We start from the raw sequence: 21,055 nt of genomic DNA on the forward strand, positions 1-21,055 counted from the left end.
CACACATACTTCAGTCCTAGGGTCCTTTGGGGATTCAGCAGTTCTCCTTGAATGGCACACTCAAACAGCCTCTCACAAAGCCCGATATGGACAAGGGGCAAACATTTTCGAAATAGTTTACGTTACATCTCCTCATGAATATGGAGAATGATGTCATTTAATTTGTACTCCAATGATGTGCCGAGCACCGTACCAGACTTGCCAGACATAACTGTGTTTTCATGGTTATCGCTTTTCATCAGGAAGGACACAATAGGGGCTGGGGCTTATTTTAGTTCTATTCTCCAAGCTCTCTCGAAGTTCTCCTTTTGTTTCATTCATTCATTATTTCAGGGTTTGTTTACAGCAGTAGGAAATTGTGGAAATCGAAGCAAAAATAATTGTAATACTTTGTAAGACACTATTTTTTAGCGATACTGTAACTGAAAAATTTGTGGCACAGAGAATATTATTTAAGGTTTCTGCTAGGGCTGTCAAAATTAACGCGTTAACGCAGGGTGATTAATTTCTGGAATTAATGCGTTAATTTTTTTTAACGCATTTAACGCATGTGCAGAATGATCCGCCCCGTGAATCCCACCCGCTCTACACTACAGTCACTCTTACGCTGTGGCTGACCCAGGATCAGTAGCTGCATACAGCCAAACATAGCAGCACGCTAGTCTGTTTTAAACTACTAACCACGGACCTATAACTGCTGCTAACGGCCACGTCTGTGTCGCGAGCGGCAGTTGCTCTCGGAAGCAACAGGAGAAACATTCTGCTCCAGAAACAAACGTCTGCAGTTTTCAGAGGTGTGTGTAGCCTACGTGACAACAACGTCGGCTACACACAAACACACACACACACACACACACACACACACACACACACACACACACACACACACACACACACACACTGTAGCGGAGGAAACTGGTGGATGTAGGTATCGGTACCGCGCTGATCTGCTATCACAGGTTTCACTTCAGAGGTGTCGGCCAGAACAGCACTTATGGCCAAACACGTCAGACTATAAGCATGAGACTAGGAGAGGAGGAGTAGGGTTTATCCGCTCTTTATTTTCCTTCTTTCACAGACACAGCAGCAGCATAGATCGCGGGAAAAGAAACACAGGCTTAAACTCCGCTCGTGACTCGTGAGGAGACGTTACAACAGCTGTTGCGACCCGCGAATCGTGGCCGTTAATAACATGCATAAACTATAGCCTAATTTATAACAGCGATCGGGACTGCATGTAGGCTACTTACTCACTCACGGGTGATTCACATAAACTCAAATAAACACGTTTCACATGTGGAATGATCGATTACTGCGGCAACGCTCACACATCCGACCGAGGGAGAAGAGAAAGGAAACTTACTAAACAGACTCTCCGGCCGACTGACGTCACGGCAGCTAACTGACAGTTATCCACACTGAATAAAACACATCTTAACACACTGTAAAAAATATCAAACACTAACTTATGAACTTTGGGGCCTTTTCTACACACAGACACACAAACAAACTGCAATCAGGTTGTATTCAGGAATTTAAAACCATGGATTCACTCAATACATGCCATTATAGCCTATGCTATATTTGCTGAATAGAGACAGCCAAATTTAAGTTGGTTGTTTTAGTTGATTATAATTTATTTGCAGTAATTACACCATCATTTGGATTTTCAATGAATAAAAACTACATTTAAATGTATATATTCACCTTCTGTCCTTTATCTTTCAATTCATATAACAATATACAGAAAAAATGGTAATTTTTTGGGCCTATTTCGAATGGTAGAATTAATCGTGATTAATCGTGATTAATCCACGTAATCCTGTGATTAATCTGATTAAAAATTTTAATCGTTTGACAGCCCTAGTTTCTGCATATTATCTTCCCATTAATGTTTATCATCACTTATTTACATCTTTGAGAATATCATGTTGCCTATAAATAACACAACATATTTCGGGCATAACTTCTACACAAATAAAATGCATGTGTGTGTGTGTGTGTGTGTGTGTGTGTGTGTGTGTGTGTGTGTGTGTGTGTGTGTGTGTGTGTGTGTGTGTGTGTGTGTGTGTGTGTGTGTGTGTGTGTGTGTGCGTGCGTGTGTGCGTGTGTCTGTTCATATGAGCAGTGTTTGCCTGGTTCAGTGCAGTTGATGTGACTTCATGCATTTTACCTCGAATAAGAATACCATTGTAAAATGGCCACGTGTGAACACACGTGGCCATCCATCACTTATCCACGTTACAAAATAGACACAGTAGACACATATTGCCTGGGGAGAGTGAGAGTAGGAACTGTATGGCCTGGAGTGTGAGGATTCAATAGGCAGAGAGAGAAAAAACTGACGGGATATAAGATAAATATGATCAGCAGCTCTGTGTACTGAAGGTACAGGTTTAAAATAGCACTGCTGAAGACATTGCTTTGAGGAAAAATGAAAGAAGAGATACATTGGGATTTGGAGATGACAAAGACAGAGAAGGGAGTGGAAACACAGAGAAGATGATCAGAGGTACACTGAAACTGTGTTAAGATTTACAAACAAGGAGAGGAAGAGAAAGCAAAGTAAGCTGGAGTTGAGCAAAGGGAAGAATTCTGGGGGAAAAGCGATCTGAATTTGTGGAGATTGGCACTGTCCTGTGATTCCTGGGAAGCCACTAGCAGGCATCTTGTTTCTAACATATAACAGATGGCCCTTATGGCCCTAAGAACCACGTCTTGAAAGTGGGGGCCTCTCCTCTTTTCCCCTTCTCCTCCACTGACACAGCAAGAGATGGAAACTACACTTTGACCTCTGCCAGTCAAAGCCATGGCTAAATGCAATCACATGTCTCCTGTTTGACATGTTTGAAGAATTACTTTAATGTCAATTTTTATGGTCATGACATTAATGAAACATTTTTTATTTTATTTTTTTAATCGCAGTGTTTTACGATGACATTCAGTACAGGCCGGGCATAAATGAAGCGTAAAACATAATTATGCAAATAAAATATAAAATGAATGGTATTCAAGGGTTGTAATGAATGCATTAAAATGTCCACATCATTAACCATTTGATGTTTGCATTCTTGCATGTTGCCTGCAGGCAGATGGTAGAAATAAAAATAGCATTGCACTAACTCTCAATGATTGGAAGTGAAACATTATTCAAAACTTTTGTATTGAGTTGAATGTGATAAAATCAAAAACTATGCTAAGAATCGAATCGGTTTATTTAGGCGTGTTAAACCATAAACCATGATATTTCATAATGGGCAATTTTGTCACGGTTGGATTGTATGGCGAACTGTTGAATGAAAATCCTATCTGAGCACTCCGAGCTACAACGATGTCTGCATCTTGCTGCTGTTGTTGTTCAGATTTTTTCCTGCCTTGTGTTTCATTGATTTTCCATCCAATTTCCCATCCGGAGGAAATTGGGCTATGCAAAAACAATTGAGCGAAGGAGCATGTCTGGAACTGGAATAAACAAGACTTTCCCTTTGGTCATCACTCTTCCACATGGCCCTGAATAATGCATTTCTTTGCTTTTATTGTTGTTTTCCTTTAGCCCCGAGCTTAAGCTTAAATAATATTTGGCAGCAGTAACCTCAAAAGCGCACTGTATGCGAGTCGGACTGTAAGAGATAAGCATCGCCGCCGACGGCTTCCCCTGGCCTCGCTCACACTCCCCTTGTGTACGCGGTGAACTGTTCTGTACAACAGTAAGTGGTTCGGCCACATGGTACACACTACCAAACCCCCCTCATGTGTACACACACGCTCCCTCTCCAACCCAAACCCAGATCCAGCTACAAAGCTCCTTTTGTTCCATGGCACTCAAGGAAAAAAAGGCAATGCACGCAACCCCTCCGTATTTAAATCAGAGTAAGTGCGACCAACAGAAGGGGAAGGGAAGCAGCTGAACATGTTTTCTTGCCCCATCTGGAAAGTGTTGCATGCGTATACACAAACACACAATAACTCTTTCTCCCCTCTTGCATACTTATGTATGGTACATTAAGCCAAAGCAATTTGCTGCTATAAGTGCTAAAGAGGATAGAGAGTTTAGTAAGAGCAAATGAGCAGCACCCAGGTGACTCCAATTTGACACTTTCCCTGAAGTTATAATTGCCCATTCAACACAATCAAATATGGCAGATGGTATACTCAGGACTGTTTTTATCCTGAATTGGCATTTGGCTAACAAGCAAAAATAGGCTTTAAACTAAAGGTCAGGGCAGTAGTAGTTAATGTGGCATGTACACACTTTATAGATTCAAGATGTATCGTCAATCTTGAATTATGAAATCATCACTGTATAGTAGGTGTCAACGGCAACACATATTTCATCCATCAAAAGTGATGGAGTGGCCAGCCGAGCAGGCTGTTTCAGGCTGTCACTGCACAGAAATCTGAGACGCTTCACACACACACAAAGAAATGTGTCTGGAAGTTTGCGTTTCAGGTTAGTCCCAAAAGCTCCAACTGGTTCGGTGAGGGCCATTGTTTGGACTGTGGTTTTGTGGTGATTGGAGGGGTCATGCTATTTTTGGAGCCCCTTTCAGGTCTTACCTGTTCTTTCTCTCCGCTCTGGGTTTTCTGTAGCGGTGGCCTGCTGCTCCCACTCCGGCCCCTCTGGCTCCCACCGGCCCTGTTCTGGCCCCTTCTCCTCCTGGCTTGATGGGAGGTCCGTCTCACCCCCCTCTGAGTTCTACACATAGACATGCCTTTGTCAGCGGTGGAAGGGAGGAAGTCATGGTAAGATTGTACATAGTGCTTTATGGTCACATAACCACAAAAACATTATACCACTGGTGGCTGGCTGCTTCTTTTCCACTTTTCCCTGCATCTTTTTCATCACATTTTCTCCATGACACACCAAGCAAGAATGCAATAGAAATCACTTGAGGTCCAACTTTTGCCACAGAGCTTGCATGCAAGTATACTGCTTCTCGGGCAGCAGTTTCTAACTTGATTTAAAACCCCAGCAGCACCAGGGTAGGTGTTTAATAGAGGCAATATGTTATCATTCCTCCAACAGGGATGGCGCACGCTTATTATCATCGCTGTGTGTACCTCACTGCTGTCTGCTAGGGAGGAAACGATTGATCAACGTGAACTTATTTGAAAAAGAAAGCAATTCCAAAGAGAAAACCCATTTGGACTCTTACACTCTGATGTGTGTATTTATCAATTTACAGATGTTTTTCATTAAATTAATCAAGTTAATTGAATGCAATGTGTGTGTGTGTGTGTGTGTGTGTGTGTGTGTGTGTGTGTGTGTGTGTGTGTGTGTGTGTATCTTATCAATTTACAGTAGATGCAATATTGGTTTACTATGCATTTGAAGTGGATGACAAGGTATTATTTATATATAAGAGGAATTCCCTGCCATAGTGTAACCAACACTTTCCACAAGGACATCAGGTCACATGCAATGCAGACCAGACTCTTTTTTATATAACAAAGACGCTTCTATATTTGTATGAGAAGAGGGACTGACGGAAGGTAGAGAGAATGAATTTGCCCCGGTTGCAGTGAGGCGTCAGACCCGCATGGGTTTGTTTATGGTCAGTTGGTTTAATCACTGCTACTCTGCTTCCTGTTCCTCATCAACCATCCAAGATTCCTCCCAAGCACTGAACAGAGACTAGCAATCCTTCCATTACCTACTTTTTCTCCCTCTCTCCCTCGCTCCCTCTCTCTCTCTCCCTATCTCCCTCTCTCAATGTGTGTCCTGCTTGACCATTTTAGGTTTAGGAATAAAGTTAATAGAGATGACATAAAAAAGAATGGCTTGTGAAATGATGTGGGCCAGAGATAAGCTGGCCCTCGCCTTCGCCTCCGCCAGCCAGACCCCGGACAAAATACCTTCCATATGTGTCCATTGCTTTTTCTTTTTGAATGTTTGGCATTGCACTTTTATATAAACAGCCTGCTGCAAACCCAACAAACAAAGCCCATTCGCAAACTCACCCACTGTTGATTGGGCATGGCCACGGAGGTAAGCATGTCAGCCATCGCTCCCAACATCTGGTCGGTGCGTCCCTGAGTCTTCTGGAGAGCCTTCATTCTCACCGACGCCAAAAAACAAAAAGCTCTCCCCCACCCACCGGAGATATTCCCCCCTCTTGGCGTTTTTGTGACCTCTGTGAACTCTCTCGCAATTTTTGTGGAGTTCCTCTTTCTCTCTAGTAGCACCGTACCGTACCGAAACTGTTGCTCTGGTCTGTGCCTCAGCTTTGGAGTCTGGCCACTGCAAACCGCCCTTTGCTCTGGCCCTGGACACACACAGGAAACCTCACGTGTATGAATAATTGATCCGGGTGGAGGAGGAGGGCAGCATGTTTCTGTCTGGAGCGTGGAACTGTGTCTGTGTGTGTGTGTGTGTATGTGTGTGCTTGGACTAAGCAGCCTCAGAGCTTCTTCTTCCCCCTCTTGTCCCTGCCTGACCTCCACACCCTCGATTCAGACACAGGTGAGCTGGATGGAGATGAAAGGATCCAAAAAAGATCCACCTTGTGGTGCTCTCAATAAAAGTGTCACTCTGGAAGTTAAGGCTTTTTCTTGAGCGGAGAGTCAGCCTTCCTTATCTCCTTATTGGTCCATCTATAAGAGTCCAGACAGTGTGGAAGTATCTCTCTCTCTCTCTCTCTCTCTCTCTCTCTCTCTCTCTCTCTCTCTCTCTCTCTCTCTCTCTCTCTCTCTCTCTCTCTCTCTGTGAGGTTGGTCTTCTCCTGTCCTTCAGTCTGTCTGGCTGGCTGAGTGCTGCAATGATGAGCCGTGACTTCAGGGCTGAGCACATCCACCCTCCTCTGAAATCCTCCTTTCTTGTTCTTCATTGGCTATAGAGGGTCACCACCCCCATCCCAAAATACCTCTTCTCCTCCTTCCATCAGTCTTTCTCCTCTTTCATTTTCTCCTCCTTGTCTTTATTACCTTGCTTTTTTTCCTCAACTCATCAGACTTCTTTTCTATATCTCTCTCATGGCGTGTCTTTGGATGACTCTGTGTGTTCATCGTTTCCCCAAGTCTCAGGCAAAGACACGTGGGTCGTGTGAACTCCTGAGCAGCGGGGAAGCCCCAAATAAGGTATGAACACATAGCTCATGAAGCTGGACTATTTAGGAGACTGTCACCAATGGCACACACATCTTACACAACTTCTTAAACTGTAGACAACACTAATCCCCAAAGCAGTAGTTTTTGCCAGTGGCTACTTGAAAAATTGTTTGCCATTAAAAGTTAGAGAGCTGGCGACATTTTTTACTGACTGACTGAACCAGCAGACCACATGGAGGGGACTGTGTCATGTAAATAATTGTGTGTGTGTGTGTGTGTGTGTGCGTGCGTGCGTGCGTGCGTGCGTGCGTGTGTGCGTGCGTGCGTGCGGCAATCTTGCAAATATTTCATTTTCATTGGAGAACACCGTACATGATCTAACATCACTCACGTTTTACAGCCAAAGCGCAAACGTCCACGCAAAGGGATTGCTGTGTCACCTTTTATCGAGAATGAATCTGTATTAACATTAGCAGGCCATGTTATTAACAATAACTGCGATAACTGCTGGAGTTTAAATCCCTGATGATCATGTTTTCCCAATGTCAATTGCCATGGCCACTGGAGTTATTCAAAAAGTTCCCTGCTGCATTTGATAAAGTGTTCTTCCAAGAGAAACACATAAATCACACGTCCTGCAATGTATGCGTTTTTATTATTTTTCTTTTAGAACCTGGTTCGCATTATTCCAACAAAGAATATAAAGTTCCAAGTTATCTCTAGACACACTAATCGTTTGAATAAATTCAAAACTATGAGACAAATGTGGATGTATCTTTCATACAGTGTACATTATTGAGATGCACACCGTGACTACACAGTAATGAACACTAGTGAAAAGAAGATAAAGGAGGAAAAGGAGGAACCACAGTACTAACTATACCTATAGACTAAACTTGAACAATACAGAAATAAACAGCATTAGCCTACATACATGTATATTTATAAAACAAGGTCTTAAGCTTGGTGTATGAGATAGACCAACCTAACAGAAGACACATGTGCTTTTAAATCCCATGAATGTCTTGAAGTTTAAAAGGTATTTGGCAAGAAATCAGAGCATTGAAAAAAAACCTAAATGATGATCTGATCACGGCGCTAAAGGAAAAGCCACGGGAACATCTAAGTCATTACAATTCATCTTGAGGGAATCATGAATATCTGTATGGAATTCAATGACAATCTGGCCTTAGGCTGAAAAGGGTGTAAAAGGTCAGCAATGCAAACAAACTTAATTTCACAGTGCAGTGATTCTCAGATGTCAGTGTGTCCAAAAAATGAAAATGACTGTTATTTGATGTAAGATGTTGAGTGTATTGCTACCAAATACATACAGGTCAGAAATGATTACTGTATTGAGCCTAATCCTTTTGGAGGTAAAATCTGTCTTGACCTAGTCTTTTTTCAGATGTATCAATCTGAGGGCAGCTTGCTCAAGGAAAATAAAATGTATATGTTTTGGTTCTCTCTTTGCAGTTGTTATTTTTCTCTTCAATATCTTAATCCTTTTCTTTAAACCTGCAGTGTGTAGAATTTTGGGTTTTATTTCCTAGCAGATTTTGTAGAAAATAATTATAATATCCATAAGAACATTTAATTTAGTGCATAATAGCTGAAAAAAATGTTTTGAATTATTTTTTTTCCCCTTAGAAAGGGTCTCATATATGTCCATATTTCTGCATATTTTGGACCAAGGCCTAGTGCCGCCATCTTGAAAGTGTCATAGTTGGAATGTCATCAGGTGCATTGTTTAAAATTTTGAATTGTTCTTGTCCTTGAAGGCCACTGTAGCTTCTGTTATTATTCGAAAGGGTTGGGGTTACCCAGGGAGTGTTGCATTCTAGAACTTTGTAGAACTTTCTTGATGATGTCATATTACACACTGCACCTTTAAATGGTCTTTCAACTTCAGTTAGAATTCATGTAAACTCTAAGTTTGCAAAATGTTTCAAGCAGTTTAGTATTTCCAAGTACAAAATGTTGACTCATAAGACGGCTACAGCAAATTTACCCAGATAAGCTTCACCTTGTTGGCCACAACAACAAAACTATATACGTACAGTACATATACTGTATATATTTATTTCATGTTATTTGATTTGATATTTTCTATTCAAGTTGAGAATATTGTTGGACAACCTATAGGTCTTTCGTGAGCCCAAGTGCAGCCTGAGAACCTCAGGCTGTCCTGTTTTGGTTACACACAGTCTAGGCCAAGGGTGATTGAGCTTCCTCCATGAAAGCCTCTGCGATCTGTGTGCCAAGTAAGTGTCTTCATTTCATTCATTATTTTTTTTATCCTTTCTTTTGAAAATCAATTCCTTTTTGAAAAGCACCTTCAAAGGTTTTCTTTTCACAACTTGCTCCATTATTTTTAAATACCACAAAACCATCAGGTAGAAAGAGAAAATGGATTTAAAAGATTTGGCACAGTCAAAATTCTTATTTTGTGTCTAGTGTCAGCTACTGCTGAGAGAGGTTTTGCCAAAATACATATTATCACCAGGCTTGTGTGAAAAACTCCTGCATTACAAAGTTTCATCAACTTATGCTAGTTATGAAACCTTTGGCACAGATTTGATTACTGAATATATTTAATCAAAACTGTTGCACTAGACATAATTGCCACAAGGGAGAAATATCTTGTAGTGGGTCAGGAGCGTCTCTTAAGGCCCGGGAGAAGAATTAACTTAGATCAGCTCATTTCTGAGGTTGGGCCCTTGAAGTGTTGACAAAAAAAATGGGGAAAAATCTGAACATGTGTTGGCCTAGGCAGTCGTCTGAGTAAAGTAAATGCCAGTTTTTCATGATAATATTTCGGAGTGAGGAGTGAATTTAGAAATGTATCACATAAAAGGAATTTGCCACGTCTACTCTTACACTTTTCTTTAGTTTGTTAGCTGCAACAACAACAAAAAACTAAGCAACACCCAAAGTCTATGATACTGTATATACAAAATAAATGACATATAATGAACCACAATGTTCTTTGTTCAAATCAGCCCGGGGACTTAACTGTATCTCTTTCTAACTCATTCCCCTTCACCTCTCTACATTAGGACTAAAGTAATATATTGAGGTAGCCGCTGTGCTCACATTTTAATGCTTCATGCATCTGAACTTCTTTATGTTTCCTTGACCTCGCCTAACCCTAACCCTGCCTGTAGTAAGTTTCATTTTGGACCTCCTGAGGAAAAGCTTTTGAGTGTTCTAAAAAAATCATTTCCTTAGTGTGCTGTATTTATTACTCAAGCCTTACCCGTGGGTCAAAGCACGGACACCACAAAACTTGCACTTCCCGTTGTAATAGCTTTTCCCAAATCACTCAAAATCTCCTCCTTGTTTGACATGGACAAGTTTAGCTGTGTTTCCTTCCTTCTATTCACTCTGTCGTTAGGGGAGGGGTTACTGGGGGGGCGGGGAGGCTCTATCTTATAGCCGCATAGCTGGATATAATATAGCCGATGCAAACAGGGTTTCTGCAAAGTACTGGTAAGACTGGTCCTGTAGACACTGCCAACAATCTAATATTAGCTGAGCACATGGCTGCCTTTAGAATCAGCCACTAAGCTGGCTAAAGTGAGTCCATTGCTTCCCAAGCCTCTTTCCCAGTTCTTTTCGCTTTACCACTGACCTCTGCTGGGTGCTCTTGAGTCTGGGGAAGGGATGGACTGACTTCAGCAGCGATGAGTGAGCTACTGTGAGGAATTCGCAGCGTATGGAGGAAAATAACTCTGACCCTAAAAGGAAAGTGTGAGTGCTATACCAGGAAGTGGAAATCAGAACAAAATGTCCTTTAACTTGTTCTTCAGATAAGTAATCATCAGTAAAAAATCTGTTGAGGCTTCTTCTTTGAGAAAGCGGAGGAAAAACTTGAAGATAAACACAAACCTGCTGTTAAAGTCTAACTGTGTGCTGTGCTGCCCTCGCCTGGTTAAGCAGTCAGATCATTCTTGCATAACTAAAAAGGATAAAGGAAACACTGAAAACCACAACCTCACCCTGTAACACACTTCCCTTACCTCTGCATTTCTTCTTATCAACTTCATTTCTTTTTTGGCCCTTCACTTGCTATGAATCTTTACCCCCAAGTGTGGCCTTTTCTCCTCTTCCTGTGTTTAATATCAGCAAGAAGTTGCTGTGCCTAAACATAGCACCTTTTGAGTAATGGGTTCATAGCCACAGGGGCAACCTCTGATAAGGAACTGGTTGGGGCATTAGATGGGATCTATTGTAATAGTATTGTTTGGAGGTGTGTCAGATTCAGCTGGTCGGCATAAACACTATGTTGGTTAACTCTTCAGATGAGCAACTATAACTCTCTGGATCAAAGCTCTTTTGAACGAGTGTCCAATTGTTCATGGTGGCTTTACTCAGCCAAGACGATTGCAGACATCTGATATTGTAATAATTTTGCAACGGAGTGGTGAAGGCATAAGGTATTTGATAGTAATTTGTTAATGATCCGCTCAAAGTGTGAAGCAGAACCCTTATTCAGTGCAGAGCAAACAAGATGTGCCTTGTTGTAAGTTTGCAGATATATTTGGAAGCAATGTGGACAGCAGCAGTAACCCACAGCTAAGATTAATGTTATGGCTATTTTAAAAACATAAGCTGTCTGAATATCTTGTTGAGCTACACCTTATAAACAAGGCTCATGTCCAAGCACTGCGTTACCCAGTCTGATCAGAAGGGGGCAATCCGTCTCCCTTTAACAAAGAGGATTGCATTAAAAAGGCTATAAATTCCCATGCATGAAGTCACCGATTGGCCCTGCTCCAACTCCATCAAGGCAAATCTGTTAACAACCACCTTTGGTACAACGTAGTTGAGTCTGTGTTCCTATGAATAAACCTGTCAACACGATATTCTTGTCGTCAACCAGGACAAAAAGGTTGTGGACACAATTCTAGCACAGTATTTAAACCAATGTGAAACTGGTCAAAATTTCATACATGCTACTTAACCTGGTATCCTATTTGGACTAGCAGATTACGTGGGTTATTATTCAAACTTGTGATATCTCTGTTAATCGGGTTGAAAAGACAATTAAATTAACTATAGAAATGTGGGTTCTGCAACAGAAAACAGCCACAACACAAACAAAAAAGGTGTGTGTGTGTGTGTGTGTGTGTGTGTGTGTGTGTGTGTGTGTGTGTGTGTGTGTGTGTGTGTGTGTGTGTGTGTGTGTGTGTGTGTGTGTGTGTGTGTGTGTGTGTGTGTGTGTGTGTGTGTGTGTGCGTGTCATCCCTGTCATGGGAATAATTACTAGCAAGGCCCCCTGGCTTAGAGTAACAGCAGGGTTAGTTTGTTATCCCAGCAAATGGATTTCCATGGGAAAACAGACCCAAGAATCTGTCTCCCATTTCACAGACACACTGAAATGACTCTGGCAGGGGGTCTTCAGCAGTACAGCAGATCTGGAAGCCATAGCCTACATGATTCACAATAACAGCACTTACTGTTAGTTAGAGAGGCTTGCTCTGACACAACAGACGGGCAGCAGAGAGCTGTGGATGGACAGAGATTCTGAGAAAGCTGTGGGGACAAGTGAGAGAGAGAGAGAGAGAGAGAGAGAGAGAGAGAGAGCGAGAGAGAGAGAGAGAGAGAAGGAAAGAGCAGACCAACTCCACAGTGGCAAGGTTGGCTGCTGTCTGTTTCTTTCTCTTAATCCCTAAATCTTCTCTAATGAGGATGACAGTGAGAGAGCATGGGGCCTTACTTAGGACAGCATAGTCTATGTTGGGACCTGGACGGATTGCTGGCTAACTAGCCAGAAGGAGATGATGGAGGTAGGGGGAAGGCGTTCAGCTGGAGTCATCAATGGGAAACTTGGAACTTAACCAGTTTCTACCAACAGCCAACAAGAAGAGTGGAAGTCCAACATATGGCTATGGTTTGACCACCACGAGCAAGGTCCAAAAGAGAGAAGAAGGAGAAGAGGACTAACCCATTGCTGGATTGGTTTAGGGTGAGCTGGCTGACTAACTAAGATGTTGTTATTGTTGTGTTTTTTTCCTTTCACTTTGCTTTGGCCCAAATGGTCACATATCTTTACATCTTCACTTCACAGTTCAGGCAGGCAACAGGGGGAGGGGGGGGGGGGCTCCTACTTAGGGGTCAGAGGAAGAAGCTGAACCAGATTACAATGTGTTGCTCAGCAGGAAGTGTATAGCCCACAATGGAGAGCCCAAGCACTATGTTTGTGGTTTCAGAAAGAGGCAGCAAGAGAGATGCCTGACTGATGAAAATTCTTCTGTACAAAATTATGCTGAAATGGAAGCATATGTGTGTGTTCATCAATAACTTAGCTTAAATGTATGATTGTCAGCAGGTGCAAAGATACTTCTGTGGAGAAAATAAGTGTAAATGTGTGCCAGGTGTGGATATGGTGTAGTGATGTGTGCATGGCCAAGGCAGCTTGACGATAGCAAGCTCAATCAAGCTCCTTCTCACTCTCACTGGCAGCTCCTTCAAAACATTAAGAATGACTAAGTCTATGCCATCCTACGCTCCAGCCCTGTCAAACATTGTCGTCACTGCTTTCAAAATAGACTTCACACAAAAATTACATCGATTAAGAGTTGCCTTTGTAGTTTGTATAGTTTACTGATTTGCACAAGAAAAACACTAAATTCCTTGGTTTACTTGTACTGCAGAGCAGTGTGAGCAAGGTTAAGACACCATGACAGATGCTGTCACTTGCCTTGCCTCCCGTTGCTTCCGGCGCCATATGGCCTTTTTTTCAACCCGGCACAGTCCTCCTACTTTGCGATCATTACAATATTTACACAGCCTCAGCTCCACATGTACACTGTTTCAAACAGTGTATCAATCATCTTAAATATGGTTAATATGCTCAGAGTCAGATTAACTAATCCAACACTTCTATTTTATAATGTTCTGAACTATTGAACCAAGCATTGGCAAATAAAAATGTATAAAGTCATCCTTCCGATCTCGTTAATCACGGACTTAAGGATCAGCCCCTTTGACAGGAGGGCTGAGGCGAGGTGAAGCTCCTTATCTTCTTTAGGCACTGTGCCTTACAGACACAGCCTTTTCTGGTCTTCAGATCTATTTGACATGCTTACTGCAATGGCTGCCAGCGTTTTGTTGTTAGTCTTGCAGTCATACAGTGCACTTGCTGTACATGCTGGAGAAAAAAATTGACGCAACCCTAAAGTACTAGTTGCACTTGACAAAATGCAGCATGCCTTCTGGCAGCTCAGTCTGAACCCAGACATAGTGCCACATGGCTAGGGAAGAAATATAGAATATGTGAATGTTTTCATTTGTCATTATTACGAAAATCAATGTTCTCCTATTAAAGATGTGGGAGGTGTACAGCAGACCTGACACCAAGGTGTGATCCCAGGCAGAGGGGGGTCCAATGGCCACTGCAAAATATGACCCCCACTTGGGCGATGGCCCATCCGAGGACTCACAGAGCCTCCTTAATGACTCTGACTCAGGGAGTGTGCTTTCTGATGACTCGGTGCTTCCCGACTATGAAACGGATGGAACACAAAAGGGGCCGGCTCGAACGGTGTATGAGGCCTGCTCTCGGAATGACACCATATCCCTGCAAAGGATCATGGAGAGAGGAGTCACTAAAGAAGAGGCCATGGATCTGGACATCAATGGCAGGGTGAGGTGGATTTCATTTTCAAAAAGATGTGACATTAAAGCAGCTCCGAGTAACATTTAAATATCTTTTAAACAGCCTCATGTTTCCTCTCATAATCATAAATTACCTTTAACAGCAAACGAGACCATCAGTGCAAAGAAAGAAGTTTTTATATAGTTTTTATTACTGCGTTTGGTCTGGTCGCACACCCAGTCCGATTTTCGGTTCACGCGTGCATGCTCAATGGTCACATATTCGTATTGGTCGCAGATTTCAGTGTATCGCAGCAACGCGATTTGAGAAGCCTATCCCTCCAGGTGAGGGAAGGGGAGCGGGAACCTTGTTTGAGACAGTTATTTGTCGTCATAATGACTGATAACGGGGCTGAACCATCAAAGAAAAAAAAGAAAATGCAATGAAGAAAAGCTAAAAGGGAGAGTGATAGGCGGGCGGGAAGGCGTTGCCAAGCAACGTATACACAATTTCACAGGACTGCAGTGTTTACTCCTAAATGAATGAGCGGTAGCCTACTAAAACAAAGTTTACTTTGCCTCACCAGCATCATCAGATAGTCATTATTTACAACAACATAAACACATTACCTCATCGTGATCCATACTAACTGCCGTCTCTCGTTCATTCGCTTTCTGTGAGGACACGTAATCTTTCAGCTCCGTGAGAGGTGACACTGCATCAACTCATTGCAATCAGGTGTGTGTAGCACTGACTGGCATTAGTTGATGCTGTGTCACTAACCACTCTCACGGAGCCGAAAAGAGTCCGGTGCCCTCACACTTTCAACACACGGACATGCACTATATTGCTTCCTGATCATTTGAATCTCGCACGCCCGGCACGAGTTAGAAAACAGCTTTACGACAGCTGGCATCGTAAAAATACTACCGCTTTTGTCCAAAGGGGCCGCCAACGTGCCATGTTACTCGTAGTGGCTTTAAGGTAAGAGACCTTAGAGTTGAATGTTGGTTAATCTTTTATTTTTGTATTCTTCCCGATCAGAATGGATTTATGCTGGCAGTGGCCAAGGGATTCGTAGACATTGTCGCCATGCTGCACACATGTCCTTTAGACATCAACCACCAAGACAATGATGGCAATACCGCCCTCATGATTGCTGCCCAGGCAGGTCTGTCTGATGACATGTACAGCACATAACCTCGATATCTAGTCTCGAGTCAAATCTCCCTAACTCACACAATGTTTGTTTGTATTTTTAACCCAGGATTCATCACCATTGTAAACCTTATCATGAACTACTACCCTGGTGTGGACACCGAGGTGAGGGATCCCCGTGGTTTCACAGCTCTTATCAAAGCAGGACTGTCGGGTCGAGAAGAGTGTGTGGCCTCCCTGGTAATGCATGGTAAGTTTATGGTACATAAGAACCTACTGGAGTATTTCTACATTCAGATAGGAGCAACATCTGTTGTGTGTGCACACATGAACAATTAAAAAAAATCTATTTAGAGGAAGTGAGCCCAAAATCTTACACACACTCTCACCCATTTTACATTACATATGGTTTAGGAGGAAAAAAAATTAACGTTAGGATGCATGGATCTACAACTATTTGTGCAATTCATGAATGTGCCTCGAAAAACATTGCTATTTACTTGGGAAATACAGGGTAAACCAGGACATCTGAACTAATTGTATCTTTCTCTGGGCCGAGGGATAAGTCCCATTTAAAGGTGGAGTCAGTAATTCTGGAGAGAGCTTGTTGTCAAAATCAGTGAATATCTCCTCACTATCTGTATGTACTGTACTGCACTGAAGAAAAAATCCAGTGTCAAATCACAGTGTAGGCTCTGTAAATGGGCATGTTGATAGCTATGGTGGGCTCCCTTAATTTACATACCCTTTGTTTACATACCAGTTTACAGAGCCTAGATTGTAGGCCTACATTAACACCAGATTTTTCTCAGAGCACACAGTACAGACAGTGATTTTGACAAAAAAGTGAATCGCTTACTCCACCTTTAAGCAAACAGGGAAACATTTAAGATAGCACTATAACAATTCCAAACACATTCTCAGAAACTGAATAAGAGCAAGTCTGCAGGACTCTGGCCTGATTTAGTTGTTTGTTTGCAATCCATATCCTATTCCATCATGTGGTTAAATGACCTGATTTGCTCATGGTAGTGTTCTCTATCTACTCAAGGAGTGGTACTCCCAATGCTACCACACGGTGGGGTGATTTTACTGAATTGAAGGAACTTTGATTATCTCACATCCCTCAGCATCTAAATGCATTTCATGTTCTCCCCTTTCCCGTGTACAGGGGCAGACATACATGCAATGGACATGGTGCAACAGAGAGGTCTAAAGGACTGGGTCCTCAAGGTGGGAAGGTTTGAGATTCTAGTAAGACTACGTCGCCTGCAGGCTCATCCCCTTGCCGAGCAGTTTTGCGAAAGCTACATTCCCGAGTGGCCTGAGCTAGAGCCACTGGTAGCAAAGGCCACAGCCACCAAAACAGCCGGTCAGAGGCTGAGGCAGCGCTTAAAAGACAGTCTGTCTTTCAACTTCCCTCAGGACCCCCAAGACAATGGGATCATGGACCATATGGTGCGAATGACCTCGGGCATCCACAGCCCCCTGGTAGCGACCGGTTGCCGTCCACTCTGCCCGAGTAGCCCGCCAGAGATCGGAAAGCGACGCTTTGCCGTCTCTGAACTGCTGGAAAAGCACAGCGTCAAGGAGCTGGAGGAGAGCTCAGTGTCCCACAGTAAATGCTACATCACCTCAGTTTCTCCCCCCGCTGTGTCGGCCGCCTCCGTATCTCTCTCCTGCTGTCAAGAGCGCAGGGAGAGCCTGCTGTCCAATGCCCCCCGCAGCATGGCACATAGGAACAGCGTCTTCCCCTCGGGCTGTATCCCTAAGATTGAGGTGACAAGATCTGGGGAGCCCACTCCTAAAAAAGAGGAGAAGAAAAAGAAGAAAAAGCAGAAGGGCTACCTGGAGCCTCCCATCTGGAAGTACAAAGAGGCCAGGGAGGAGAAGAAAAGAGAGAAGAAGAGGCAGGAGAAGGAGAAGGAAGAGAAAGAGAAAGAGAAAAAAGCAAAGGCGTCCAAAAGTTCTTAACGTGGCTTTTTTTCTCTCTTTTCCTCAGGGGACCTCACTGTGATAATTTGACGTGTTAAGGAATGGGCATGAGAATACTGTGACACTGAGGCCAGTTTCAATAGAAGAAAAAAGGAATTGAAACAGAAAAGTTTAGAGGGACGCAGCTGACGGATAAAAAATGTATTTGAACTTTGGTTTTGGTGAGAACAGGGATGAACTGAAGTGACTTGAATTTTCTATATGTGATTTTAATGAATATATATTTTAGTAGCCTATATTTGGAAAACTAAAGATTCTGTGAACTAAATGCTATTTGGTTTGGAGACATACGGGTGACAAGTCTGGCTGTTTATTATTTCAACTCCTACCTGGTATTATTACAATTTCCAAGTAGCGTGCCATCATCATATTCAATATTCAGCAAGATAACCAAAGCAATTGCAAATAATTAATACACTTGAGCAACAGCCCTCATCAAATGAATTTATAGTATATCAAACAGACTGAGTGTAATGTTAAACAGAGGGACAAAGAGACAAACATCTTTAAACCACGTATGCCAAATGTTGCTTGAATCGATTGATTGTTACAGAGACACCATTTATTTGGCAGGGGTTAGCTAATTCAAATTGTTGGCAAAGATTTAGAAACAAGAATGATCCCATTGTCTCAGTAGGTGGATACATCATACAATCCCTCAGCTCATACACCACTACCAGTGCAAAGTGAAGGTTGCTTTTGATCTTAAAAATGTAAATTGAGACTGGAAATTGTTATTTTAATCAATCCATTTTACAGCATTTTAAAATTTTTACAGTGTTTTAGTCATGCAAGAAAAACAGGAACTGTGACATGTGCTGCATTTCTTCCGATCATGAGAAAAAAACTGCTTAAGTCCTCCGTCCACTGGTGATTAATGCACCATTTTTGCTGGGCTTTTACTTGGCTACTAGCTTCCTGCTTTCAGTGTGTTTTAACAGATCAATAGTACACCTCACATCTGCAGAGTTACCTAAAATCAAATCAACTTTTTTATATAATGTTACTCAGGGAATCTTGTTACAGTAATGTGACATTGGTTATTATAGATTTAGCATCGGTCAAGTCAATCTATACAATCTATTTTGTGGTCCAGCTTCCATTGGATATTTGGTGTATAAATCCACTGGGGAAATCATTCATAACTCACACAGCTCTGACTGAAATGCATATTTGAGAGGATCATTTCTGGGGTTTTATTTATTTGAGACTCAGTCTTGCTCAGGTCTTCAATCTTGATAGTATGTCAAATGAATAAATGAACTGTTCTTACAACTGAGTTTGATTTTTTCTGCACTGTGCTGTACCTTTAACTCAGATTTGTTTTCCTTAAGTAGCACAATACAGTATATCAGTGAGGTCACACAGGGCATGATACTCATCAAGATGGTTTTGACACGACTCCATGAAACATTTCATTATTTTTACGAAATGAATATATTGTATTCACACGCCAGAAAAGTAACATTCACTGGCATGCATGTGACTGTTGAGCTGCTTATCTGAAGTAACCTTACGTATACTCTTCCACTATAATGTTAGTTTGACCTTCCTAAGGAGGCCTATAATGCGCTCATAGAGTGGCACATGACAGCATTCAAACCCTGGTCTTAAATCCTTTAATCCAATGTGTGGTATTATGACATAACAATTTGCTTCTAATGGTGGTAACTTCAAATCAAAATAGCTCAACTTTTTTAGGTTTGTCTGTGTTTGTTCACCTGGTGACACATTGTCACATTGTATTTTAACTATTGAGTCTTACTCCCTCTTCACATGGGGGGGGGAGTTATTTTTGACTAGAGGCCGGCTCTCAAATAAAAACTTCACTAGATCGACAGATTTCAACCTTTGCAAATGAGGCGTCAGGCTGTGAAGCATAAATATGATTGAAGAAGCCAACATTATGGTCTATGTTGACTTTATATGTTGTGTCATGTCGTCCACTGTTGAAGTACTGTCTGTTCAAATGCATTTCATAAAAACGAGTCTTCTCCGTGTGGACAATTTGCTTCTGAAAAAGAAATGTCTGTTGAAGCAATATTGCATTTCCTCATGCTCTAGTCTAGCAGATTACGCAACACCAATAGAGTCGTTATGGAAAAACCATAAGGGAATTAGTTCTCTGTGGCTCTTGATGCCGAGATAAGCTGAAAAAGAATAAGAAATATAAGAGCTGTTTTTAAAAAAGAACATCAATTTGCTCTCTGCATGGCAGCTTATGTGAGGGTTCCCAGCTGTTTCTTCAGCCGTCAGCCCAACACAGAAAGATTACAGAGCCTGAGAACAACAAGGAGGAGGATTTATATTACAGACATGAAGACATCTGAGGCTCTGCTGCGCTGACTAAAGTTTTTATTTTTTTGACTCATCGGAGTCTGTCTGGCATCCAGGAGACAACCGTTGCTGCCATGAAGACACACTTTGACTGCCACGAGTGCTGAACCCGAAAAAGGCACTCGAACACCACTGTGTTATCCTACATTTAGAGGGGATGTATGAGCTTTTCAATGCTCACCAAATTAGCAGGACAAAGTAGGCTTATTGGGGGGAAGAAAGAGTACGTCCTAATCTGCTCAAAAAACGTGTTTTGTTGATTGACACTTCACATGGACGTTTTACCTTCACTGTGCAGAATGAGTTTGACAGTAGAAGGCTCTTATCAAACGTATCTGCTGAAAGTGGAAAGCCTTTTGTGTTGATTTTAAATCTGAGTATAAAGGGATAGTTCAGTATTTTTGAAGTTGGGTTGTATGAGTACTTAAACATAATAAGTTTGTTACCTTATGGAGCTGGCGATCAGTTAAGTCACTATGGTGGAGACGTCACTGTAGCAGAAGGATCCTTGCACTGTTGCAGACAGGGTCAGAAGACAAAAAAAATTTCTCCACTACAGTATATTATTGCTTACCTAAAACCTAAATATCCCTTCAATTGTAGCGTACAATTGAAGGGATATTTATTTATTCATAAGGAGGTGGCAGAGACCAAAAACTGAGGTAAAACAAAAGACAGTACATTTTGGACTTAAAGGTGCTTCAAGGAACTTTCATTTTGTGTTCATTCTTGCACCCCCTTTGGACAAAAGCACCAGTGTTTTTTACTATGCAAGCTGTTGTTCCTGGGTGAGCGTACCCATGACAAAGGCATAATGAAAAACTATTTAAAAATAGCATTCTTTGCACTGATGGTTTCATTTGCTGTAACATGTAATCTATTTATCTATTTATTGTCAACTTTATATTTCAAAGT

At 42.0% G+C, this 21,055-nt stretch overlaps 1 protein-coding gene across 1 annotated transcript; it reads left to right on the forward strand.

Annotated features, from left to right (window-relative positions):
- Nucleotides 1-14,440: 14,440 nt before the first annotated feature.
- ankrd33aa (ankyrin repeat domain 33Aa) lies at nt 14,441-17,782 on the forward strand (the record flags this gene model as incomplete). Its single annotated transcript, XM_080031735.1, has 4 exons — nt 14,441-14,698; nt 15,695-15,821; nt 15,918-16,058; nt 16,980-17,782. 4 exons carry the CDS (start codon nt 14,441-14,443, stop codon nt 17,780-17,782), a joined length of 1,329 nt encoding a protein of 442 aa, XP_079887861.1.
- Between the last annotated feature and the right edge of the window lie 3,273 nt (nt 17,783-21,055).

Source organism: Ammodytes marinus (assembly GCF_949987685.1).
Source record: "Ammodytes marinus genome assembly, chromosome: 7".
In the NCBI taxonomy this organism is placed as follows: domain Eukaryota; kingdom Metazoa; phylum Chordata; class Actinopteri; order Uranoscopiformes; family Ammodytidae; genus Ammodytes; species Ammodytes marinus.